The sequence below is a fragment of the Psammomys obesus genome, unplaced genomic scaffold (genome assembly GCF_907164565.1).
Source record: "Psammomys obesus unplaced genomic scaffold, mPsaObe1.curated_primary_1811, whole genome shotgun sequence".
NCBI classification, from domain to species: Eukaryota; Metazoa; Chordata; class Mammalia; order Rodentia; family Muridae; genus Psammomys; species Psammomys obesus.
Genome location: NW_026596085.1, coordinates 2,026,439 through 2,051,699, shown reverse-complemented (window position 1 = coordinate 2,051,699; position 25,261 = coordinate 2,026,439). Strand labels below are relative to the sequence as shown.

At 57.5% G+C, this 25,261-nt stretch overlaps 2 protein-coding genes and 1 long non-coding RNA gene across 3 annotated transcripts; 2 read left to right on the top strand and 1 right to left on the bottom strand.

Moving 5' to 3' along the window:
- Positions 1-14,919, top strand: Kcnh3 (potassium voltage-gated channel subfamily H member 3). The gene is made up of 15 exons (XM_055627004.1): positions 1-160; positions 1,316-1,549; positions 1,910-2,044; positions 2,932-3,065; positions 3,351-3,594; positions 3,950-4,107; positions 4,195-4,402; positions 6,362-6,661; positions 6,872-7,071; positions 7,468-7,717; positions 11,118-11,335; positions 12,038-12,369; positions 13,020-13,126; positions 13,845-13,921; positions 14,014-14,919. Exons 1-15 carry the CDS (start codon positions 85-87, stop codon positions 14,614-14,616), a joined length of 3,276 nt encoding a protein of 1,091 aa, XP_055482979.1. The 5' UTR covers positions 1-84; the 3' UTR covers positions 14,617-14,919.
- On the bottom strand, positions 14,919-23,988 carry Mcrs1 (microspherule protein 1). Its single transcript, XM_055627005.1, has 15 exons — positions 23,912-23,988; positions 22,407-22,525; positions 21,792-21,930; positions 21,311-21,449; positions 20,604-20,762; positions 20,357-20,466; positions 19,107-19,215; positions 18,757-18,895; positions 16,728-16,803; positions 16,468-16,496; positions 16,261-16,353; positions 16,036-16,118; positions 15,795-15,882; positions 15,423-15,550; positions 14,919-15,312 (listed from the first exon to the last, which is right to left on the bottom strand). The coding sequence occupies exons 2-15, from the start codon at positions 22,414-22,416 to the stop codon at positions 15,226-15,228; spliced, it is 1,389 nt and encodes a 462-aa protein (XP_055482980.1). The 5' UTR covers positions 22,417-22,525; positions 23,912-23,988; the 3' UTR covers positions 14,919-15,225.
- Positions 23,392-25,261, top strand: LOC129691059 (uncharacterized). Its single transcript, XR_008722405.1, has 2 exons — positions 23,392-23,555; positions 23,872-25,261. It is a non-coding gene; the product is annotated as an uncharacterized LOC129691059 (long non-coding RNA).

Here is a 25,261-nt window from a genome sequence, read left to right as displayed (position 1 = left end):
GGGGGCGGCCGAGCCGGGCGCCCTCCCCCGGCGCTGAGTCCCCGCGCCCCGGAGGGATGGGGCGGGCGGCCACCGCCGCCTAAGATGCCGGCCATGCGGGGGCTCCTGGCGCCGCAGAACACCTTCCTGGACACCATCGCCACGCGCTTCGACGGGACGCGTGAGTCAGGCCCCAGCCCTCTAGCTTCCGGGGAGTAGTCCACCCTCCGCACTGCCACCTGCTGCTTGGAGCCCACCGGCCCACCCCCTTCCTCACCCCCCTTGAAGCTAGGGGCCATCCTCTCCTTGCAGTCACCGAAGGGTTCCCGGAGGTTTCCAGGGTCCGCACCGCTAGCAGATGTCCCTGGGTGCGAGGTCCCGGAGTCCAGCTGACCCGTCCCACCCTGACTGCACTGCTGCAGAGGCCCAGTCGGGCAGCGCGGAGCCGGTGCTGGTGGACAGCGCAGAGGGCTCAGAACCCAGATTTAGAAATAAGATTTGCAAAGGAAGGTAGAGTAGGCGGGATTCAGCAGAGAACTGTGTGTGCAAGCTCATCGCACAGTCTAAAGCCACCGCTTGGAAGCTCGGAATGCCCACCGAGCCCCAGAGCGGATGAGCTTGGGGACTCCCATCCGGGCTGGGCAAGTTTGGAAGAGGCAACGCGAGCTTCCAGATTCTGGGTTCCTCGGGCTCCGAGCACAAGGGAAGTCATGAAAACAGGGTCCCTCCCCCTCTCCCTCCCAGTGGGGCTTCCCAGTTCTGACAGGCACTCTCCCTCGTGTTGCAGACAGCCTGTAGGAGCTCATCACTGAGCTCCCCCACCCCGGGCTTCTCCATCTGCTTTGGGCTCCGAGCCTGCTGATTCAGCACCCCTCGTTCCCCCTAATACATACTTGGCTCCGGGCTCTGTTGTTCACCACTATCCATACATACACCCCCATTCTTGATGGCGTTCAAGAGTTCCTGAGCCAAGATGTGTGGTGAAGGGGCAAAAACACGGCAGGGGATGGTCTGGGACCTGCTGCCCAGACGGAGCACACAGCCAGCCTAGCTAGCCAGGTAGTGGGTCAGCCCCACCCCTTCATCCAACTGCTCAGGACACCCCCTCCATGGCACAGCGCCCACCACGCAGGACTGCGTTGACGTGCTCTCATCATCAAATCCACTCGAACCCGGCCAGCTGGGGGCTGCCCCGGGAGGACGTGAGGCACAGATCGGTGTCCAAGCTGAGTCTCCCTCATAAACAGGGCCAGCACACACAGCATTCCCTGGCTTTCGCTGGCAGGTGGGGGCACCCTGCGGCTTGCACGTCAACATCAGAGGTGTTCTCTCGCAGACAGCAACTTCGTCCTGGGCAACGCCCAGGTGGCCGGGCTGTTCCCTGTGGTCTACTGCTCGGATGGCTTCTGTGACCTCACGGGCTTCTCCAGGGCTGAGGTCATGCAGCGGGGCTGTGCCTGCTCCTTCCTCTACGGGCCAGACACCAGTGAGCTGGTCCGCCAGCAGATCCGCAAGGCCCTGGACGAGCACAAAGAATTCAAGGCGGAACTGATCCTGTACCGCAAGAGTGGTGAGGCACCGTGGCATGAGTTCGCTCCACCACGCCGGGCAGGGCCTCGGGCAGGGCCTCTTCCCAAGTGCCCAGCCGCCCTTCCATCCCTTTCTCGGCCTCCACCTCTCGTCCTGGGCTCTCTCCTCCCTGCATTCCTCACGCTGGCCTCAGCCTCCATTCCCTTCCTATCTTGCCAGTGTAGGGTGTCTGACTGCCATGTCTGCTCCCCTTGCTCCCTCTCCCAAGCCTTGTCCTAAGTGAGCCCATGCTGCTGCCCCCTCCCCGGGAGGCTGTCTCTGTTTGCTTCTTACCAGGGACTGTCTGTTGTTACCTTAGGCAGGGCCAAGAATGGAAGGCAGCTAATGTCTCTTTGCCTAGGGCTTCCGTTCTGGTGTCTCCTGGATGTGATACCAATAAAGAACGAGAAGGGGGAGGTGGCCCTCTTCCTGGTCTCTCACAAGGACATCAGCGACACCAAGAACCGGGGAGGCCCTGACAACTGGAAGGGGAGAGGTGAGTACTGTGCCGCGCTGATCTAGATGCCTGGACCCTGGCTACCTGAGGCTCAGGTGGGGCTGGGACCCCCAGTCCAGGTTATAGACCCCCCCCCAGCCCTTCTTATGCTCACTGAGATTCACTCTGTCTGACAGAGGGCCTGTGCTGCTCTGTGTTTAGTCCTAGGATGGGAATCCTGTCGGAATAGGCTAGTTAAAACAAAGCTCTCAAATCAAGGTTACTGAGCCAATAAACTCCGCCTGTGCCTAAGACGCCCCTCTCTCCAAGCACGTACTCACCTGACTCCTTTCTGCCCAGCATGCCTGATGTGGGGGAGCCCAGGGCCCCTCGAAGGGCTGGCCCAGGCCTTCTAGGTCTCAGAGCTGTCACAGACACTGGTCGGAGGCTGCATTGCTGTCTGGAACAGACACTGGTCGGAGGCTGCATCGCTGTCTGGAAATGTGGGGTACAGGCTGTTCCCCTGCTCTGCCCTCACTCAGCCCCGGCTTTGCTGCCTCTTGGTACCAACCTTCGTTTGGGCTTCTCTGGGCTTCCGCAGCTCTGCCGACAGCAGTCCCTCCGGCACAGCCTCTTGGAGATTCCCTCTCCCAGGCCTTAGGCCGCTCACCTTTGTCTTGCCCTGCGGGATCCGGACCTTCTCCAGCAGCTGATCCCGGGACTAGGGTACTCAGCACCCCTAGACAGCACAGCTCTGACTGACAAGCGGCCTGGACTAGGGTACTCAGCACCCCTAGACAGCACAGCTCTGACTGACAAGCGGCCGGGCGAAGTGAGGATGCCTGACTAGCCAAAAGGGCCACTGAGCCGGTCATCCCGCGCACTAGCAGCTAGTGTCCGGTACCCGGACCCATAGCTTGCTGGCACGGGACCCTGTTTGTCTGCAGGTGGTGGCCGGCGCCGGTATGGCCGGGCAGGGTCCAAAGGCTTCAACGCTAACCGGCGGCGGAGCCGGGCGGTTCTCTACCACCTGTCTGGCCACCTGCAGAAGCAACCCAGGGGCAAGCACAAGCTCAATAAGGTGGGTGGAGAGCCCTGGGGTGTGTTTGGGCTGGGGCAGGGCAGGCTGAGCAGACCCGGCCCGGCGAACCAAACCAGCTCAGAGGACGTCCGGAAGCCACTCGGGTCCCACCAGCCCTTTGGCTCTTCCCAGTCCTCATCCCTCTGGTGCATAAATAAAACCTGTGCCGGGGCCACAGTGCCAGTACAGGGGAGAGAGGAGGTGAACACCCTTCCAGATGCTATCCTGATTTAGCCTCTGTCCATGACCCTTTTTCTCTGCCTGGACCTGCCCCTCCTCACCCAGGGCGTGTTCGGAGAGAAGCCAAACCTGCCTGAATATAAAGTCGCTGCCATCCGGAAGTCCCCCTTCATCCTGCTGCACTGTGGGGCTCTGAGGGCCACCTGGGATGGCTTCATCTTGCTCGCCACGCTCTATGTGGCGGTCACCGTGCCGTACAGCGTGTGTGTGAGCACGGCCCGGGAGCCCGGTGCCGCCCGAGGCCCGCCTAGCGTCTGCGACCTGGCTGTGGAAATCCTCTTCATCCTCGGTATGTGCAGTCTGCGCCCACTGCTGCTCAGGCAGCCCTGGGCCTTCTGCAGGGGTCGTCCTTCGCATGCTTTCCAACGCCCCACAAGTGTCTCTCTCCCTTGCCCTTCCCAGCTTTGTCACCCAAGCCTAGAGCCCAAAGACATCTCTACTAATAAGGTGTTCTAGAGTCCCGAGCCGAGATTAACCTCGGCGAGCCTCAGTTTCTCCCCTCTGGAAAATGGGTATAAATATGTGCATGCAAGAGTTACAGCTTAGTCAGGGCACAGAGATGAAGGGCCTGGGGACAGATCAAGCCTTGAATGGTGGTGCGGAGCCATACCCTGCCCATTGCTGACTGCCTGTTTTCCACACAGATATTGTGTTGAATTTCCGTACTACATTTGTGTCCAAGTCAGGCCAGGTGGTATTTGCCCCAAAGTCCATTTGCCTCCACTACGTCACCACCTGGTTCCTGCTGGATGTCATCGCGGCACTGCCCTTTGACCTGCTGCATGCCTTCAAGGTCAACGTGGTCAGTATGGCTGGGCTTGGTGTTGCGCTTTGGGCCACAGGGGCCGGGCTAGGCCTGGGGTGACCTCCCTCCTCCTCTCTGTCTCAGTACGTCGGGGCTCACCTGCTGAAGACCGTGCGGCTGCTTCGGCTGCTGCGGCTGCTGCCGAGGCTGGACCGATACTCCCAGTACAGCGCGGTTGTGCTCACCCTGCTCATGGCTGTCTTCGCCCTGCTCGCCCACTGGGTGGCCTGTGTCTGGTTCTACATCGGCCAGCAGGAGATTGAGAGCAGCGAGTCAGAGCTGCCTGAGATCGGTACCGTAGGCCGAAGGCAGGGTTGGTGTCGGGCGGTGTGGGGGGTGGGGATGCCAGAGAAAGGGTGTGTGTGTGTGTGTGTGTGTGTGTGTGTGTGTGTGTGTGTGTGAGTGTGTGTGTGTGATGGCCACCACCGTGGGGAGACAGCCTGGTGTCTGCTTGGGGAGTCTCGGTCACCCCTAGCGCCCTCCTGGGGACCAGAGCTTGGTCACATGGCCAGCCATGGATGGCCAGGCAAGGAGCTGCTGGCCTCATGCTTTCCTCTTTGAGTGCCACCTTTGAAGCTCGGGCCCTCAGGCCGTCAGGCCATTGCCCCACTTTTTGTCTGTGGTTCTCCCTGAGCCTCTTCTTTCTCCCGGCACCTCCCCCTCCTTCATCTCCCCTCCGTGGCTTCGGCTCCTCCTCCCACTCACTCGATCTTAACTCTTGCCGGAGTTGCCACCCTCACCTCTCCACGTCATCCACGAGCTTGTGATCAGTTTCTGGGGCTCAGCCCCAGTGAGGCTACAGCCCCTGACTGCCAGCCACACTCTTGCTGAGCCCCTCCTTCCAGCCCCTGCATGCCAGAGACTCCAGACACATCTCTCTGCCCTCTTCACATCAGTCTGTCCCCAGCCCGCTGCTGTCACCAGAAGGACGTCATAACCTTCACTCTTCCCATCCCGTCTAACTTCCTGTGCGTCCCAAACTGAGCACACCTTTCTTCCACAGCTCCGGCTCCCCGCCGGCTTCCCGGTAACTGACACGTGTGGAGTCTCTAGCTGCTCGAGGGGCCTGCTGTGTGCAGTGGCCTCAATGGGGTCTCCAGGCATTCTTAGAACCTGCTCTGATCAGGTCCCTCAAGGGATGGCAAGGCTCTTGCGAACCTTGCCCTTGCCAGGAGCGTGGAGAGAGGGGTGTGCCCAGAGGCCATGCTTGGCGGCTCCCCCGGGCCCTCTAGTTGCTGAGCATGTGGAAACAGGCATGCACTAGCTCCTCGGCGCATGCCCCGCCCGGGGGGAGTCTGTGGCGAGGCAGCTCTCGGGGCAGCTGCCACCCTGTCTCCAGCTCACCTCCACGTGGCCCGGAAGCACTGACTTCTCAGGTGCGCCCCACTCTTCGCAGCAGATGCAGACAGTCTTGGTCTTGGGCCAACACACGATGGCTTAACAAGTAAACGCGCTTGCTACCAAGCCGGGAAAACCCATGTTTGCTCCCCAGGGCCCCAGGGTAGAAGGAGAGAGCCGACTTCCACCCTGGCCGTAGGTGTGGAAAGAAGTCTACTGTGTGGGAGGGCATATGAGTGTGTGTGCGCAAGAACACACAGACTCACCCGTCTGTGCCTGCGTTCCCACCCCCGTGTGTGTGTCAGTGTGCAGTCACCTTGGTCGTTAGCCTTTCGAGCATATGCAGGCCTCTGCAGTGCACGAGGCCATGGTTGTGGCTGGGCATCTGTAGAGTCTTCACCTGTGTGCCCTTGCCTTCCCCATGCTAGGGACAGCGTGTGTGAGACTGCGTGGTTTGTGAGGTGGAGGGGTAGGGTATAGCTGGATGGGCAGGACTTTAGCAGCAGATGGGCTTGGACAAAGAAAAAATGGTGTGGGTGCATGGGACAGCCGAGGTGGCCTCAGCCACCCAGACTTGGGGACCAGGCCGAGGCTTAATGTAGCCAGATGCCTCTCCTGCACCAGCCTCTTTGCCTGGCCACCCGGCTGCTCCTGGGCACAGTCCCCGAGGCTGACCAGCGGCCCCGGAGCAGGTGGGATTCTCCTTATTGAGCCAGCAGCATCAACAGGCCCTGGCAGTGCGTCGGCCTTTCTCCTGTGCTGTCTTGTGGTAAAGATGTGCGAGCAGAGGAGAGAGAGGTGGCTGAAGCCAAGGGCCTGCATCTGCATCCCGCTTTGGGGGGGGAAGGCGCTACTCCACCTGTGTCCACAGAGCAGAACTGTGCCGCTCTCTGAGTCGCCCTCCCCCCCACAGGCTGGCTCCAGGAGCTGGCACGCAGGCTGGAGACCCCCTACTACCTGGTGAGCCGGAGCCCCGACGGCGGGAACAGCTCTGGACAGGGCGAAAACTGCAGCAATAGCAGCAGCAGCGGCAGTGGCGGCAGTGAAGCCAACGGGACCGGGCCGGAGCTCCTGGGGGGCCCCTCCCTCCGCAGCGCCTACATCACCTCCTTGTACTTCGCACTCAGCAGCCTCACCAGCGTGGGCTTCGGCAATGTGTCCGCTAACACAGACACTGAGAAGATCTTCTCCATTTGCACCATGCTTATTGGGGGTGAGGCTGGGCCTGCGCTTCCTGGGACCGCCCCCCCCAATCTGCCTCTCTCAAAGTCCCTACAAGTAAAGGTTTTAGATTCTGCCTTTGGTGGTGCCTCTGCACCCTGCCTAGGAAGCCGGGCACAGGCAGGGAGCAGAGGACAGGTCTGCTGGCGCGCCGTTGGGCCTGGCCAGGCCTGGAGGTGACCCTTCCTCTCCCCTCTCCCAGCCCTGATGCACGCAGTGGTGTTTGGGAACGTGACGGCCATCATCCAGCGCATGTATGCTCGCCGCTTTCTGTACCACAGCCGCACGCGCGACCTGCGAGACTACATCCGGATCCACCGCATCCCCAAGCCCCTCAAGCAGCGGATGCTTGAGTACTTCCAAGCCACCTGGGCTGTGAACAACGGCATTGACACCACTGAGGTGGGGAGGCCTCCCGGGACGCTCCGTCCAGGCTTTCGCTTCCTCAGGGAGGTCGAGCTTGGTCCCGATGGTCAGGACTGGAGGTGTGGGTGGGTACAAAATGCAGAAATTTGGCTTTCCTGGTTCTCTTCCAGGGACAGCAGAACCCTAATTGGGTCTGTGGGCACTGGGCTCACTGATGTCAGCGTGGAAGGCCAGGAGGAGGAAAGGGCGGGGAGGGGGCTCCCCACAGAGAGCTTTCTTCTACTGACTGCGCCCTGTGGGCCATAATGCCGTGCAGGAGACTCAGGCCTCCTTCCGTTTCCCTCTTGCTTCTGGGCTTGGAGATGGTGGCTGGGCGCTGGTTGGAAGGGCCTCCTCTCCTGCCGCCCTAACCCCCCCCCCCCCCGCCTGCAGCTGCTGCAGAGCCTCCCAGATGAGCTCCGGGCAGACATCGCCATGCACCTGCACAAAGAGGTCCTGCAGCTGCCGCTGTTCGAGGCAGCCAGCCGGGGCTGCCTGCGAGCACTGTCCCTGGCCCTGAGGCCCGCCTTCTGCACGCCTGGAGAGTACCTCATTCACCAGGGCGACGCCCTCCAGGCCCTCTACTTCGTCTGCTCGGGCTCCATGGAGGTCCTCAAAGGTGGCACCGTCCTCGCCATTCTAGGTTTGTGTGACGGGAGAAAGGGTGCTCGGGGGCTCACGTTTCTGGGGGAAATTCATGGCCATTCTGAATTAAAATCAGAGAGGGGGTGCACACAGAGCTGCCGAGGGGAGAAACAAACAGAAGGGAGCCAGGGACAACCAGAGGCCTTAGACAAAGCTCAAAGATGAGCCAGTGACGACAGTGTGGCAGCACAGGAGGGTGGCAACCTTGAGGCTGTTCCCAGGACGGAGCCAGTAAGGGGTCCAGCTGTTTGTGTGTTTGCATGTTTATTTTGAGACAGGGTTTCTCTGTGTAGCATTGGCTGTCCTGGGCTCGCCTTGTAGACCAGGTTGGCCTTGAACTCACAGCTTGCTTCTGTCTCCTGATTGCTGGGATTACATTGTGCATCACCATGCCCGGCAGGGGTCCGGCTTTTTAGAAGAGCCAGTTCGTAATGGGGTGGGGAAGCAGTGTAGGAAAAGTCTAGCCGGGCAGAAAGAGGGCAGGGCACAGAGCAGGTCCGAAGCCCAGATAGGGGACAGCAGAGCTCAGCCTGCCGGTGGCAAAAGGCAAAGGGAAGTGAGACATCAGTTTCTACCTGGGTCAGCACCATAGAGGGGACGGGGCGAAGCACAGGGGTCTCACGGGGAGGAGATGGTGACCATCTGCCACAGAAGCCGTTTTGTTCCCACCTCACACAGAAGGGACCTGAGCACAGAAAAGCCTGCACAGCTGGGCATTGGCTAGTATTCGTGGTAGAGCCGGGTGCGGCAGGAGCGACAGCCACAAAAGGGAAGCGTTTGAGGGCCAGGTGTGCGCACAGGCACCAGGCACTCGTGCGCAAGGCTCTGGGAAGCACAGAAGCCTGTGACGGGCTGAGCTGTGCAGCTGCGCGAGGCTCTGAGCACCCTGGAGGGCAAGGGCCCGAGACAAGCCTGGACAGTCCAGGGGAAAGAGAGTAACCAGGTCACAGCCAAGTCCCTGCCGTGGGGACAGCTGAGAGCAGGGTGTGGGGCACAGTGGAGACTAGGACAGAAGAGGACAGAAGGAAGCACCTACCGGGTGCTCATTCTCACCCCCCCACTCCACCCCCAGCATTTGATGAAAGAAATGTCGCCAGGGGCTTGGAGCCTGAACAAGGTGACAGACTGGTGAAGCACTTTTATTTTAATTTTTTTCATCTTTCTTGGGCCCAGCTTCTGAGCTTAGATATACTCTATACCGGAACTGAGAAGATGGAGTTATACCACAAGTCATAGCGTATGTTTGCGGTCCAAGCCAGGCAGAACACGAAAGCAAAAGAATCGCTTGAGCTCAGGAGTTCTAAGCCAGCCTGGGAAACATGGCAAGACCATCTGAAAGAGGAATGGAGTCCGGGGAAGGATAGAAAAAAGAGAAGAGAGGGGCGGAGAAGGCAGGCAGGTGGATGCAAGGGCTCAGGACAAAGGTTAACTGGTATGGTGTTTGCCTTGTAAGCACAAGACCCTGGCGTCAGTCTTCAGGTTTACGTCAGCCCTGGTGTGGTGCCCCTGCCTGTAATCCCAGCACTTGGGAGGCGGAGGCAGGAGGCTAAATTCATGGTCACCCTGGACTAATAGTGAGCCGGAAGTCCCCAGCCTAGGATAGATGAAACTTTGTTTCAAAGAGCAGAAGGGAAACAAAAAATAAGTAAAGGAAGAAGATGGAGCTTCACCGCTTGTGTGGTGATAGCCCTTGTGGAAGGGAGGAGAGGCTGGTCAGAGCAGGGCTGTCCAGCTGGTCACTTGGTAGCTCTGATGGCCTGTGTGAGGGCCTGGCTCGGATCCTGCTGGAGAACGGAGTGTTGTGTTCTGTGTTTGCCATGGAGCCCAACCTGGCTCTGAACCTGCCGTCTCCTGTTTTAGCGGAGGGCTGGGAGTACATGTGCCCAGCTGTGACCTGGTTTTCTGCTTTGCTTTCATCCCAGCCTCCCACCTGCCTCCTCAGCTGGGCAGGCTTTCAGGTGCACCCAGCTGGCTCCTGGCGAGCCAAGTCTGGCCCTGTAGTCAACAGCATTGACTCTAGCCCCAACCTGTTTGTGAACCAGTTCTGCCACCTGTGAGGGAGGAAGGACACTGGATGAGCTGAGCCTGGAAACCATGGCCCAGGTGCTGGCGGCAGGGTCTCAGGTCGCAGTTGACTCTGTCCTTAGTCTTGTTTCTCATCTTTGTGTCACTTCTTGGATGAAGAAAATTACACCTATCTTATTCCGGATGACACAAAACACAGCTCCTTCCTTAGAAAATCCCTGTATAACCCAAACAGCTCTGCAAGGATTCAGGAAGCTTCAAAACAAGAACAGAAAAGGTAAATGAGGCACATTCTGAATTCAAGTTTGAGCCGGACTCCATGAACATTTAGAGGCCTCCGGACTCCATGTGTGTTGACAGCAGCCACCTGTCTTGGTCCTTAAAGCCTTGACCGACCTTTCTAATCTTTCCAATCACGTGACTGGTCTGAGAGAGGCCAGACTGCCTTTACCCGGGTAGCCAGTCCGGATGCGGATCTGGGGATCAAGGGAGAGGAAAACAATGAACAGAGGGTTGGCTCAGGAGCTTCATCAACATAAACTCACTCAGCCCTCTCCATCAGAGCCACAGAACCGGGCCCATGATTCTAAGATACCCCTCCCCTGTCCAACCTCCCTGAGGTTGCAGGACCTGCATCTTTTTGTTTTGTTTTGCTTTTTTGGTTTTGTTGTTTTGTTTTGAGTCAGGGTTTCTCTGTGTAGCCCAGGCTGTCCCAGAACTCGCTCTCTAAACCAGCCTGGCCTCAAGCTCACAGAGATCGGCCTACATCATTTTATAATTGCTGTCGGCCAGGTAGCAGTCTCAGTCTAGGCTTGGGAAACCCTTTGCGGACCGCTGGGGTGAGATCAGCTTGCTCCCCTCAACACTCCAGGACAGTGACCGCATCGCCGCCTGACGTTTTTGCCGTTCCACACAGGGCACTGAATAAACTGCTACTACCAACTTCTGGTAGCTGGACCAGCTGCACCCAAATCACCTGTGGGCCTTTAAGAAAATCAGATGAAGGTCGGGCTGGGGCCTGGATGTCTGATTGGTTTAATTTCCCCAGGGCACTCTAATTAACAGCCTATCTTTGAAACACAGGAATGGGTGACATTCTACTGAGGTACCGTGCTGTCAGCCAGCAGCTTTGCCCTTGGAAATGTTTGAGAGCCTGGGCCGCACTGTTCTTCACCCCAAGTATGGGTGTGAATCACTGAGGCCCAGGGATCAGGCGGCACAGTCAGACCCCTCTGCTTCCCGCCATCTCCTCAGTCTAGAGCCACCCTCTCCCTCCACCCCCTCTCCCTCCCATCCCCTCGCCTCCCTCCACCTCCTCTCCTCCCTCCCATCCCTTCTCCCCCTGGGCTTGCTAACCTCTGCTTCCTCTCCAGGGAAGGGTGACCTGATTGGCTGCGAGCTGCCCCGGCGGGAGCAGGTAGTTAAGGCCAATGCTGACGTGAAGGGGCTGACATACTGCGTCCTCCAGTGTCTGCAGCTGGCTGGGCTGCACGAGAGCCTCGCACTGTACCCTGAGTTTGCCCCCCGCTTCAGCCGTGGCCTCCGAGGGGAGCTCAGCTACAACCTGGGAGCCGGCGGAGTCTCTGCAGAGGTGAGGGTTGTTGCGTGCAGACTGCAGATGGAGGGGTGGTCAGAGGGCCAGGCCAGCCGGAGACAGGCATCCCGGGTAGGACGCTGCTTCCGAACAGGGTCTGTGGCTTCCCTTGACCCTTCCTCATGAAATGGCCTGTTCTGAGGGTGCCCTGGTTACTTACCAGTTGCTAAAACATGACCAAGGCAACTAACAGAGGGAAGGGTTTATTGGGCGGACATCCAAGTCTATCATGGTGGGGAGACAGGGCCGCAGGCATGCCACAGGGCCAGGAAGCTGAGGGCTGGAGCCCCTCAGCACAGGCAGGAAGGGAGTGATGTGGATGTGGCAGAGTATTTCATTCTCTCAAAGCCCCTACCTTCCTCTGGCAAAACCACAGCTCCTAAGCCGCACCAAAAGGTGCCAACTGGACACCAGCTGTTCAAATGCCTGAGCCCGGGGGCATTTCTCATCTGTACCACCACAGAGACCTTAGAGTCTCTAGGATCATCGCTGTTGCACAGTGCCAGCCCCGGTAGTCGGAAGGACCAAGCAGAGGGTGCTGCACCCACACTTGTGTGGGACTTGGGGGTATTCCATTGTGGCAGCAGTGTGGTGGCTTCTTCCGCCAGGGCACTTTCTGCCTCCTGTTTCCCAGCAGGGGAGTGGAGGGGGACACAGCAGTGGCTGTCATGTTGAACCCCTGTTCCTCTCTGTCCCCAGGTGGACACCAGCTCCCTGAGCGGTGACAACACCCTCATGTCCACCCTGGAGGAGAAGGAGACAGATGGGGAACAGGGACCCACCGTCTCCCCAGCCCCAGTGGATGAGCTCTCCAGTCCCCTGCTGTCACCTGGCTGCACCTCCTCCTCCTCAGCCGCCAAACTGCTGTCCCCACGGCGTGCTGTGCCCCGGCCCCGGCTGGGTGGCCGAGGGCGGCCAAGTAGGGCAGGAGTTTTGAAGCCCGAGGCCGCTCCTTCTGCCCATCCACGGACCTTAGACGGGCTGCGGCTTCCCCCCATGCCGTGGAATGTACCCCCAGACCTGAGCCCCAGGTGAGCAGGCCCTGGACTCAATGGTAGGACTGTGGTAGTAGGACAGAGGCACCCGCTATACACACCCCGACCCTGAGTGTTGCCCATGTTTATTTTTGAGACTATGTAACCCAGGTTAGCTTCCACCTTGTCATCCTCCTGCCTCTGTCTCCTGAGTGCTAGGTTTACAGAAGTGCACTGTGCCTAGCTTCGTATTTCCATTATAAAAAAAAAAAAATTTTTTTTCTTTTTAACTGGGTAGGCGGCAGAGGACTCTGCATGTGAGTGCAGGTAGCCACAGAGACCAGAAGAGGGCGCTAGGGCCCCTGGAACTGGAGCTAAAGGTGGTTGTGAGCTGCTCTATGCAAGAACGAAGTAGGCTCTTGCCTTCAGAGGCACCATCAGTCCAGCCTTCATGGTCCAAGCCTGCCTTCCCCGATTCCCACCATCCCATTACTTGTTAGCAGGCAGCTCACCCTGAACTCCTGCCGTTTCCTGCTACTCCAATGTACTCTTCAGCTAAAATGCTAGCTTCGTAGGATGCCAGGTCCCCTAGATAGCTCCGCTTTTCCGTAGCTGACACGTGAACCCTGGAATGCCCCATCCCGCCACCACGGTGGCTGCCTCTTGTTGTCTGACTTGTTGTCCTGCCTGTTGACTTGGGTCCACAGGGTCGTAGATGGCATTGAGGATGGCTGTGCCTCTGACCAGCACAAGTTCTCTTTCCGAGTGGGTCAGTCTGGCCCAGAATGTAGCAGCAGCCCCTCCCCAGGACCAGGTATTGAACGCAGGGACGGGGAAGGTTAGAGGGCATCCCATTTGCCTTATAGACCTCAAGCACTGTGGTGTCTAGCCTGGTGCTAGTGGAACTGTGGGGCAGCCTGCCCAGAAGCCCTCACGGGCTGCCAGTGGTGACTGGATGGAGGCTTGGATTCCTGCTCTGCCATCTTTCTAACAGTGTAAACTCAGCATGTTTGGTCCCAGTTCCTGTCTGTAAAATGGGATGTGCAAGCTAAATTAGAGAATGTATCTGACACTCATGACATATGTCCCCTTACTGGGAGGACAGAGGGCTGGAAAGACAGGGCTGACGCTGGCCCTGGGTAAGACAGGCAGCCTGGAAAGTGGACAGAGTGAGGACACACATCCTCTAGGCCAGAACAAGGCACAGATGCAAAGAGCAACTTCCAGGTAGACAATGTGGCATTTGCCTGCAATCTCAGCACTTGGGAGGTGGAGGCAGACAGCTCAAGACTCAACCGCCTCGGCTATTCAGACTTGGGGGAACACCATGGGCTATGAGACTGTCTCATCAGGGACAGGGTCCCACAGGGAGAGCAGCAGACAGTGTTATTCAGAGTTGCTGGGAGGGGTTTACGCAAAATTTAGCAACCTGACCAAGGCCAGAAGAGAGCAGGTGAGCCAGGTCAGTGCTAAGAGGCCAGGCCTGGATCCTAAACTGTCTTTTAGCAGCTCTAACCCCATCCTTTCCACAGAGAGTGGCCTGCTCACTGTCCCCTTGGGGCCCGGCGAGGCAAGGAGCACGGACACACTGGACAAGCTGCGGCAGGCGGTGGGTGGATGAGATGGGAAGAGGGAGGGACGGGTAGGCCCTGCTGAGGGGGCTGGCCTGCTGACCTCGTGACCTCTCCCCCTACCCCCAAGGTGACGGAGCTGTCCGAGCAGGTGCTGCAGATGCGGGAGGGGCTGCAGTCACTTCGCCAGGCTGTGCAGCTCATCCTGGTGCCCCAGGGGGAAGGCCAGTGTCCCCGAGCATCAGGAGAGGGGCCGTGCCCCACCGCTGCCTCTGGGCTCCTCCAGCCCCTGCGTGTGGACACTGGGGCGTCCTCCTACTGCCTGCAGCCTCCAGCAGGCTCTGTCTTGAGTGGGACCTGGCCTCACCCTCGTCCAGGACACCCTCCTCCCCTCACGGCACCCTGGCCCTGGGGACCCCCCGCATCCCAGAGCTCCCCTTGGCCTCGAGCCACAGCTCTATGGACCTCCACCTCAGACTCGGAGCCGCCTGGCTCTGCTGACCTGTGCTCTGAGCCCAGCACCCCAGCCTCACCCCCGCCTTCTGAGGAAGCGGCTATGACTGGGACCCCAGCACCTGTGAGCCAGGCCGAGGCTACCAGTACTGGAGAGCCCCCTCCAGGATCGGGGGGCCGAGCCTTGCCCTGGGACCCCCACAGCCTAGAGATGGTGCTCATCGGCTGCCACGGCCCTGGCACAGTCCAGTGGACCCAGGAAGAAGGCACAGGGGTCTGACCGCCGCCTGGAGATCAGAACTGCAAACATCTGCCAGCTGCTGTTGTGTGAGCCTCCCATCTGTGCACTGCGCTGCCTGCTGGCTCAGGGCAGGAGCCTGAGGAAGGAGGGTGAGCTGGAGCCTCAGGCAGGCCCCTGGCTAGGGATCCGCGGGTCCTGCTCCACTGACCTGCTTGTCCACCCTCTGCCAGATGGGGGCAGAGGACTGAGGACAAGGAGGGGTTCTGCCATTCCTTGCATGTGCCTGTCTCCACCTGTCCTCATGTTTTTTATATTAAAAAACAAAAAATAAAAGAAACTACTTTGGAACTTGGTACTTTTTATTTACAAAAAAAAAACAAAAACAAGGAGTCTAAAGCTGATCCACTGGAGACACAGGAGTGACAAGGCAATGGTGGGGCTCTGGCTCTGGGGAGGCACAGGGGTTCCAGCCTCTCCTGGCTTCCCCATGGTCATCCCACCTTGCCTCAAAGGCTCAATCAATGGGCCAGCAGTTGGGCCTCCACCACCCACTCTGGGTAGAAGGTTTTTCCAGGAGCCTGAGTTCCCAGCTCAAGGGAGCTGGAATGACAGGGGAAACTGAGGCCAGAGGATGCCCTGGTTTCTGCCTCACTGTGGTGTGACCTTGGCAGCCTCGGCCCGGATGAGAGCAATGAGGTCCTGGTTGATGAGGAAGACAAATCGCAGGCTGGCGATCTGGGCAGGACAGAAAGATGGCTGAGTACAGGGTGGGCCGGAACCATGTCCATGGACCAGTCTGTCACGTACCAGGTGAGACACCCTTGCCGCCTCCAGCCCTGACTCACCTCCACCACAGAGTTGTTGCTAAGCCTCCACTTGGAGCCACACAGTACAGGCCGGCCATCGATATAGATGGGTCGCCGGCCTTCGTTGGCAATGAAGAAGTCACCATTGTTTTTCAGCTTGATGACACCTGTGGAGGCAGAGAAGAGAAGGAATGACAAGATTGAGATAGCCAGGAGACAGCCAAGTGCCCCTCTGCTTCCTGGATGCGAAGGCTTGAAGGCATCTGTAGCCCCAAGGAGCGATCTCAAAGCACCAACTCCTTTGGCCTGCCTCACTAGTCCCTGAGGGTTCCCTAGGCACCATGGAAAAGCCAGTGAGAGGCTGGAGGGTACCCCACTCCTGTTCCCAGTGGAGTAGCGAGGTGGGCACACCTTGCTTCCGGGAAATCTTCCAGGCTGGACCTTCCAGTGACAAGTCCACATCAATCTGGTTGTCCTTGGTTGCTCTGCCGAGGGTGATCTGGGAAAACGGTGGAGGTGAGGGCTGGGACAGAGAGTGAGAAGGAGCCCCACATAGCCAGGGAAAGACAAGAATCCAAGGTTTGGGCAGAGAGAGGGACGACAGAGGAGGGGTGGCTAGGCAGGGTGGACAGTGGCAGCCTGCCTGCCTTACCTCACGAGAGCGCATCAGGTACCGCACCATTCGGCCCCGCAACACTGCCAGGGTCTGGTTGTCGAAGTCTGGAGAGCTCATGCCTGAGAGAAGGGCAGGGTCAGCTAAGTAGGATCAGCAGAGCCCTCAGGGGAGGGTAGTGAACAGTCGACCCAGATAGGCCAGGGAAGGCGCTCAGCGGAGCAAAGGATGCCGGAGAGCCAGCCCTGGTCCCTGGACCCTCACCTGTGATGCTGTCCACCAGCACCTGCCACTTATGCAGCTCCTGCTCCAGCTGCCGGATCTCTCGTTTCTGGCGCCGGTCGGCCACTGTAAGCTCTGAGGTGAGGAAAAGCAGGAAGAAGAGACACTGACGCCCCCAGCACCCTGGCCTGGTCCCCTCTACTTCAGTAGGAACTTCCCCCCACACTGTCCCCAGCAGGGCAGGCTTACCGTGTTCCAGGACTTCATCGCGCATATCCCTGGGTAGTGAAAAGGAGGAGTGAGGCCTAGCAGGCCACCCCAGGCTCCTCCGCCAAGCCTTGCCTAGCCCTGGGACTGGGGTGGGGAGCAGGGGAAGGCAGTGAGCTTAAGCGGCCCTCACAGGAGAGGGTGCAGCAGGGCGGCTAGGCCCAGTAGCTGCACCTGAAGCTATGCGTGCTGGGCAGCCTGGTGTGCCCGACAAACGGAGTCAACCCTCTCCAGGAACTCACTTGAGCTTACTGTCGTCAATCAGGTCCTCTGCATCAGAGAAGTTTAGCACTTGGTCCCCCTTAGGCAGTGGCTGCACTAAATGAACAACAGAGGAAGTATAAACGCTGAGGATCCGACTCCAGCCCCAGCTGCCCAACAGCCATGTGAGCCGGGCAGCCAGGGCGCAAGGACAGAGCCCTTCTGGAGCCAAAGCCATAAAGGGATCACAGTCCCAAGTAGGTGGCACAATGCATCCTTAATGCAATGCATCCTGGGACAGAGGGCTCAAGACAAGGGCTCAAGACAAGGGCTCAAGAGCTGACCCACGTGGGCCTCTGCTGCATGGCTGACTCACTGTAGTCTCACACTAGGCAGAGGGACTGCTCAGCCCCCGTGATGGTAGAGGCAGATTAAGCTCTGAGCCTAGTGGGGGCACAGCCAGGACCCATACTGTTCCTCAGTCTTTTGGCCACCCTGAGAGGTATGCAGCATTGGAATGACCTTCAGTCTGTGGGGAATGACCTTCTTACAGGCCATGAAATTAGCTTTATTGTTTTCAAAGGATGAAATAGAGTAGGATAATTAATATTAGAATCTGTCAAGTATGTTCTGAAACACTAGTGTTTCGTGAAAGTTTTCAACTGTTTCTGGAGAGACTGAGAATAAAAGAACTTGCGGTTCTTGGCCAGCTCTGCCAAGGCTGCAGGGCGCTCTGCAGCAGGGCAGCCAGCAGCTTCCAGCTGGGCTGGAGTGCAGCACACAAGAGGTGCAGCTCTGCCCTGGGAGACTGGGGACAGAGGACTGGGTTGGTCACTGCCACCAAGCCGCCTTCCACCAGGTCTGCCTGGCATCCGGGACTCTAAATGAGTGACTAAGCTACTATCTAGGCCAAGGAGTGTGCCCGATCCTTGGGATGAGCAGCTCTAAACAACAAACAAGAAACCAAATTCTTGCACAGAGACTCTTGGAGGAAAAAATATATAGAACAGAACAGCTTCCAAAATGATGAGAAAGAAGCAGGACCTGGTGGCACAAACCTATGGTTCCAGTTCTAGGGGGATGGAGGCAGGAGGTCATCCTGAGCTGCAGAAAACCAAGACTCAAAAATAAAACAAAAGAAAGAGAAAAGGAGAAAAACAACAACAAAAACAAAACCAAAAACCAACCGGCTGGCTTTGAAACAGTAAAACAGAAATGTCACCCAGCAAATGTCCTAGAGGATTCCGTGCTGGGTGAGACAGCAAGGCCCTGGGCCACTAACAGCAGTGGATGGGCTCCCGCGGCCCTACTGCAGGAGGCTTTCTGAACCAGCTGCGGGAGCAGTCCATGACAGCTGCCCGAGGCAGCACGCTGGCTGGGCGTTCTGGCAAGAAGTGTGCCCGAACCATACAAACCAGAAGCCTGCTCACCAATTCCTTTGCAGGACTCCTGCAGCACAACCAGACAGCTCCCCAGCAAGAGCCCCAGAGAGCAGCTCAGCGGTGAGAGGGTGGCAGAAGGCGTTCCAGCCCTTGGGGAGAGGAAGAGTGGGCCTAGACATGAAGTTCCGCAGAGGCACACAGGACACAAACGCCCGACAGCACAGGCTCCCTGGTCCATGAGCAAGGTGATGGGAGGATGCAGGATGGAGACAGGGCAGGACAGGGCAACTTCAAAGGAAGTCACTACCTCTGGGGAAGAGCGAATAGATGGACACTCCCAGTTTGCTCCAGTTTTAATGCTACCCATAAATAATATACCAATGTATTGTTTATGTGATGGCAAAATATGTCAAGACCAAAATACAACAAAAGACCTAAAACAAGTCTGCTATTTGCACTTTTGCCTCAGGATACCCGGTAAGCTGGCTTCCCTCTCCATGATGCCAAAGGCCCTGCCAGCTCTACGAGGAAGCAGGTTTTGCTGCCGATTCTTACAGACTGAGAAAAGACTCTCGGGGCTGCCGAGGACTCTGTTACAGGACACTACCAGGCAGCTGTGCCCACAGACACCACACATGCTCTCACACCGGAACACCTGGCTGCTCACGCTGCAGCTCCTGGGGGTTACCTGTCTGATCCTCCAGTAGGTAATACTGTTTCATGAGCTGCCAGTGGGCCTGCAGAGCCTTGGCAGTACGGGCCAGGTAGAAGGCATCAGGGTGTCTGTGCAGCAGGTCCTGGAAGGTTTCCAAGGTGGGCTGGCTGGTCTGGAGATGAAAGGTACCCTCTTCATGCCAGGGTTGTCTCATTCCCACCCCATCTCTGTCCCCAGGCCTTCCCAAGACCCATCCCAAAGGCCACTGCAGATGTCTTCACCTGCATGTGTGTGTGCAGACCGCAGACGGGGCAGGCAGGACCCCCTCCCACGAGCCGTTTCCCACGTGGTCCAGCTTGTACCCTGTCCACGCCTCCACTTACCGATCCCACTTTGCTCAGCAGCTGCTCCTCAGCCTTGCTGAACAGGGCCTTGCTCTGAATGGCTGCAATAGCTTCTGGGTGCAACTGCCTCATGGCCTGACAAGCCAGTCTGCGCATGGAAAGAAATGTAGGGTAGAGCTGAAAGGAAGGAGTCAAGCAGTCTGGGATTCTTACTACCCACCCCCCCCAAAACTATAAGCCTTTGGAATTTAGAGATCCCAAGCCTAGAGGTCCCTGGTAGAAATAACAGGAGGCTTAGCCCAGCACCAGGTCATGGTCCAGTAAAAGAAGCAGCAACTCAAGAAATGGAAGCCACACTCTCTAAAGACCCAAGCTGGTGGCACATACTTGTAATTCCAGCCAGCAGGAGATGGAGATAGGAGGACTGCTCAAAGTTCAAGGCCAGCCTGGTCTACAGAGTAAGCTCTAAATCAGCCACACACCAGACCCAAACTCAAAACAGGCAAACAAGAGACCCAGTTCCAAGACACCCTGGGACCAGCCAGGACTCTCTGACCCCTCCACAGTACACGGCTGAAGCTCCACTCACTAACCACTGTCTACTGCCTCCTTTACCTCAAGCTGGTCTCTCAGGGCTATGGCTACAGCCTGAGTGGGTGGCAGGGCTGCGGAGGAGTAGAAGATGGGTGTTCAGATTCAAACCAAGCTTTAAGGACACTGAAGTAAGTGACAGGGGAGGAGGAGGGAGAGGAGGAGGACAATGTTTATGTGCATGAGCTTATTTGAAACGATGCTAAAACTAGAAGGGTCTTGAGGCTCATTTATTCCAGTACTCTCTTTCCTTTTTGCTTGCTTGTTTGTTTTCATGACAGGGTTTCTCTGTGTAGCCCTGGCTGTCCTGAATTCTCTCTGTAGAGCTGGCTGGCCTCTAACTCAGACACCTGCCTGCCTCTGCCTCCTGACATCTGGGGGCTCAGTGCCTTCTTCATATAAGGAGATCTGAGAGCCAGTGTGGACAAGCTCAGAGGTGACACAAGGCACACACTGGAACTGGGGCTCCTGGCACTTACGTCCTCCACTGCCTTCTGGCCTCCACCTGGCACTGAAAGGAGCTAGAGGAAGAAGCTTCTCCGTTAACACCTCCCCAGACTATCACAGAGGCCGCAAGGCCCCACAGTCCTGCCTCCTAAGACCCTCCTTCGGGCCCTGGTAGATGCTGGCCCTCCTGCACCTAGTTCTCCATTTGGGTGGCCCCCAGCCCTGCCCTCTCCTGGAGCTGGCCCACTCACTTGGAGATGACAGGGTCGTAGAGCAGGGCGTACCAGCGCTCTTGAACTTCTCGAAGGGTGAAGCGGCAGCTGAACTTCACGCCCAGGTGGACAGACGTCAGGTCATTGGTCTGCAAGAGCCCAGACTGGTTACTCCAGCCTCTGCACTGGGAAGAAGCCTTCCCTTGGAAGCCATAGGGTCCTGCTAAGCTACTATGGGGGCTGGGAATTGGAGGGTAGAGCCCCAGTCCTGTGGTGGGTGAACTACCTGCAACACAGCGTTGATGAGCAGGAGGTCATCTGCAGGCTTCCATCGGCCCAGATCCTTGGTCACCTGCAGTGGCTGTTTGCTTTTCTTCACACGCTTGGTGAGTCCAGGGGTCGGGGCGGGGCTGGGTGGCACAGGAGTACTAGGAGCCTTGGATACCTGGGTAGAGGGCAAGATCACAACGAACTCAAAGCTGGTACCAGAGAAGCTGGGGCTTCAGACCTACTGCTTCGCACACTATGACAGCTGCAGGCTCAGACAACACCAGGGAGCCAAGCTGAGACGCGGCTTTCCAACACCCACCCCCACCATTACGTCGCCACCATTCTTGACCAGATGGGGTCTTCTCTCTGTGTGTGGTACCCTCAACCCCAGAAGGGAGGGTGGGTGGGGAGTACACCAGGGAACTACTCTTGCTGGTGTACTGTCTGGGGCCAGAGCAACGCCACCTGGGGGTTATTTTTACACCCTGTAATGCTGGGAACAAGCTGTCTGCTCCCAGAATAGATACATGCTCCCTGCCTCCCACACCGAATGTGATACAGGATGCAGTAGCAGAGTGAGGAATGCAGCAAGAAAGGGAGTAGGGAGAGATGGGGGAGGTAGCGAGTGGGGGCTGGGGCAGCTCGCTCCTCTGATAGGCCTCATCCATGGGGGACACACAAAGCCCAGTGCCCTCTGGCCCCATGTTGCACCCAGCTCCTTACCTTCTTCTTCTCACTGGAGGAGGGCTCACTCCCTGAGCAGCGGCCTGATTCCACTCCACTGGTCCCCTTCACTCGGGTAGAGGATTTGGCCAGACTGCTCTCTACAAGCTCATCATCAAATTTTTTCCTTTTGATGAACCTGTAGGAGGTCCTGCACTTTTAGCTACTGGTAGCTGCATGGTACCTCAGGCAGCTCCACACAGCAGGCTCCTAGTGGGAACCAACCCTTGACTTTCCACCAGGGCCTGGCTCAGTGGACATGGAATAGCCAAGCACTAGCCCTCAGAGATGACAGGCAAGCCCCCCACCTTCAGTGCTACAGGGAGGGATGGGCAGGGAAAGGAAAGAGGCTCAAGGCTCCGCCTCCACCCAAGGCAGGCTCAGACGGCCACTCCCAACAGAGGCTGATACACAGAGGCTGATACAGAGGCACCTAAGCCCACAAGCCTTCCCCTTCCCAGTCCCCCTGAGGCCAGACTACCTGGAAGAGCTTCTCCGTTTAGGGATAGTACCCAGGGCCTGGGAGGAGGCTCGCTTCTGTCCTGCCAGGGACTCTTCATCCTCTGAGCGGCTGGCAGTGCCTGATGCCATGAGGGATGAATCTAGCAGACCCTGAGAATCTGGAGAAAGAGAAATGGCAGACTCAGGCTTCCCAAGCGTCCTCTGCACAGGGACCCCTTTCTTCAGCCTGCTCCTTGCCAGCCCCTCCAGCCCTTTCCCTGCCTCCCTGACGCTTGAGGCTTTAAGGTGGGAGTTCCTTAGCCATCCAGATCCCCTCTGGGCTCAGACCTGGCCCAGACCTTCCACGCTGGGCAGTTGTCCCGGTGCCACGTGTCATATTGTGCAGCACATGGCGCTCAGGTTAGGCTGGTGATGCCGACACACCAGGCTCTGGGCATAACTGTTCCCTCTGCCATCAAAATGCAGCGTGCCAAAGAGCAGCAGCACAAGAGCAAGTCAGTCAACTGTGGCTCTGCCAAGAGGTGCGTGGGCAGTGCTGGCCCAGGGGAGGTGGTATTGCCCAGCTGGGACTGGGGCAGAATCAGGAGGTGCTTGGTGACCGAGCATTTGCGGAGCTGGCCCAGCCTCACACTACCTTTGTCCATCCTCTCACAGTCCCAAAGCCACTGGCTCCAAACCACAGGGATGGGAGGAACGGTCCCACAGGCTCATCCAAGAGTCTGACCAAGTGAGCTTAGAGGCCGAGAAGAGAGTCTGCCAAGGAGAAATAAGGCTCCCTCAGGTTTCCAACCGGCCAAATCTACTTACCAATTCCTCACATTTGCTCATGGCCCCATCTCCTGAGGATATTTATAGTGGGAAGAGTCATCAAGACCCACTCTCAATTACACTTAAAGATCAGTAGCTACATAGCCTGGGTGATAGTTCCTCCCCTACTGGGAGGCACAGGCAGAAGGATCTCTGTCGAGTTTGAGGCCAGCCTGGTCTACACAGCAAGTCAGGGTTATACAGTGAAACCCTGCTTCAAAAAATAAAACCAAAAACGTAAGTAGCCATGTGGAAGTCACCGAGACTTTCAGGAGTATCATAAAAGCTGTGGATACAAGACATACTAGATTCAGAGACCCTATAATTTTACCAGTAAGTCCCAAATGAAGCATCTTGACTGTTAACTAGAAAGGACCAAGGGATTCTTGATTCTTCTCCCAGGCCGCCGCTGCCGCCTCCGCTGGGGAAGGCAGACAGAATTCCAATGTCTCAATACCTTTTTCACCCTTCCACATGCAGCTTTTACTTAGGTGGGTGGTACCTCCTAAGATTACAAAGTGGTTTGGGCCTGGCGTTGTGGGCGCCCGCCTGTAATCCCAGCACTCTAGGAGGCGGAAGTCGGAGCTCTGTGAGTTCGAGGCCAACGTGGTCTACAAAGCAAGCCCAGGACAGCCAAGTCTACCTTGAGAAAACTCTTGTCTCGAAAACAAAACAAAACAAAAAAGGGGATTTGTGGACAGAGTTGGGACACCAGGTTCTAACCCAGAGAAAACTCAGGTACTGGACTTCCTGGAGGGCTGCAAGCAGGCCCCGCCCCTTCTGACTCCGGCATCTATTAGAGGAAAGTTCCGGCTCTGCCCGCAAGGACGCTCCTCGCCCTGCTCCGTAGGTCACGGCTGGGAAACGTGGGCACCACGGAAGAGGGTGAAGGTGCCCAGTCCCACAAGCAACGAAGGCAAACTCTCTGCCCTCCTTCCCGGCTCTCCGGCCCTCCTCCCGCGAGAGCACACCCATGGTGAGGGATCAGTCCAGGTCTGTTTCAGGGACTCTGGGGAGGAGTGGCAATTCGGTCAGCTCTGCAGCTCTTAGTAATGCACCGGTAACACCACGGTGCTCTCGCAGTCTGGCTCTGAGCCCCACGGGCGACAGGGACCCACGAGCAACAACCAGCCAAGTCGCACCACCTTTGCGCATGCGTAACACCGCAGGCCAGCGTCTAGCCCGGTCGGACTCACGCATGCGCAGATTTTTCGGGGCGATACCGGGGCGGGGCCCCAAATCTTGTGGGGTTGTGCCCCGCGGCCCATTGGGAAACTCCATTTCACCCCCAGGTCTACTCAGAACACTAGGAGACGAACCGCGAAGCCTCACCATTCCTAGGCTGCCAGCTCCAACAATTTCTCCGCGGCGACAGCAGGAGCCGCAGGGCCAAAGCCGGCTTCCGTGAGATACATCTACTTCCGGGTTACGGACAAGGGGTTGGACAATCTCTTCCGGTTCGTGAGTGAAAGGGGCGGGGCGGTGGCCACGGAGTCGCGGGAAGCCGGAAGTGAAGTTTTCCCGGTTGGAAAAAGCACGTTGGGAGGCTTTAGGCATTAGGTAATTACGGGAACCAGGGAGGCTTGCCGGTCCGAGCGAGTAGCGGGGCCTTGTGGTGAGGCAGCCTAGGCGACGCTGGGAGGAGCGGGACCGCCACGTGAAGTTGAGCTTCGCATTTGCACTGAGCTTGGAGGGTCTCCCAGGACCAAATTTTGTATTGTTTTATCTGCCGGTGCTTTTAGGTAAAGTATTCTGACAGGCACTTTGCTAAGCCCAGGCCGGGGAGAAGATCTTGAAGAGCTTGCTCTAGCTGGGGAGATGTGCACAGGAAGACTCATGTCTAAGGAGGGGATGCTGGATGGTGAGCGGGTTCCAAAGGAAGCACTTCCAGGGAAGTGGAGGCCCAGTCGGTTACAGCAGATGGACTCCATCTAGACTGCCGGGGGGCAGTCGTGGGTAGCTGGGAGACCAACAGAATCGCTATTTTGGAAGAAAGAACTGGTTCCCAGGGAACAGGGAACGTCGGCAGTTTGGGGCTTTGAGAGATGCCTGGGAAACCCAGAGAAACTCGGCTCTAATGGCTCTGTTTGTTTCATGCCCCCTTTGAGGACTACAAAAGTGTAGCAGCTCTGACTGGTGAAGCTCCCTGGAAGAGCGTTTGCCTTGTGTGCCTGACATAATCGGTGTCAGATGGACGGCTTGCCCATGCTCACCCTGACGGTTTACTCTCAGCTTTAAGTCTCCACTTAATTTACTCTGACGATCTTATTTGATGAGTATATACTTGCTTTATCTCCCCCAAAACATAAAGTTTTCTAGTACACAGTGTGCTGGTTAGACTTTTTTTTTTTGTCAACGTGACACGAGTCATTTTCGAAGAGGGAACCTCGATTGAGAAAATGCCTACATCCGATTGGCCAGTGGGCAAGACTGTGGGCATTGTCTTGATTGGATCGATGTGGGAGGACTATGCCTACTGTGGGCATTATAACCCCTGGGCAGGTGGTCCTGCTTGGTAAATGAAGGCAAGATGAGCAAGCAAAGGAGAGTTTGTCAGTAAAGAGCCATTCTCCGTCATTTCTGCCCCAGTGCCTGCCTTGAGGTTTCTGCCCTTCGACATTCCTTTGTGATGGAGTGTGACTTAAAAGCTGTAAGATGAAGTAAACCTTTCTTTCCCAAGTT

What these genes read in the sequence shown, in the direction of transcription:
- Kcnh3 (XM_055627004.1), top strand. Translation starts at nt 85, where the DNA reads ATGCCGGCCATGCGGGGGCTCCTGGCGCCGCAGAACACCTTCCTGGAC. An exon ending in GATCCTGTACCGCAAGAGTG is followed by an intron (nt 1,550 to 1,909) that starts GTGAGGCACCGT and finishes CTCTTTGCCTAG; the next exon opens with GGCTTCCGTTCTGGTGTCTC. An exon ending in TGGACAAGCTGCGGCAGGCG is followed by an intron (nt 13,922 to 14,013) that starts GTGGGTGGATGA and finishes CCTACCCCCAAG; the next exon opens with GTGACGGAGCTGTCCGAGCA.
- Mcrs1 (XM_055627005.1), bottom strand. An exon ending in TACGACCCTGTCATCTCCAA is followed by an intron (nt 19,216 to 20,356) that starts GTGAGTGGGCCA and finishes TTCCATGCGCAG; the next exon opens with ACTGGCTTGTCAGGCCATGA. An exon ending in CGATGAAGTCCTGGAACACG is followed by an intron (nt 16,354 to 16,467) that starts GTAAGCCTGCCC and finishes TCCTCACCTCAG; the next exon opens with AGCTTACAGTGGCCGACCGG.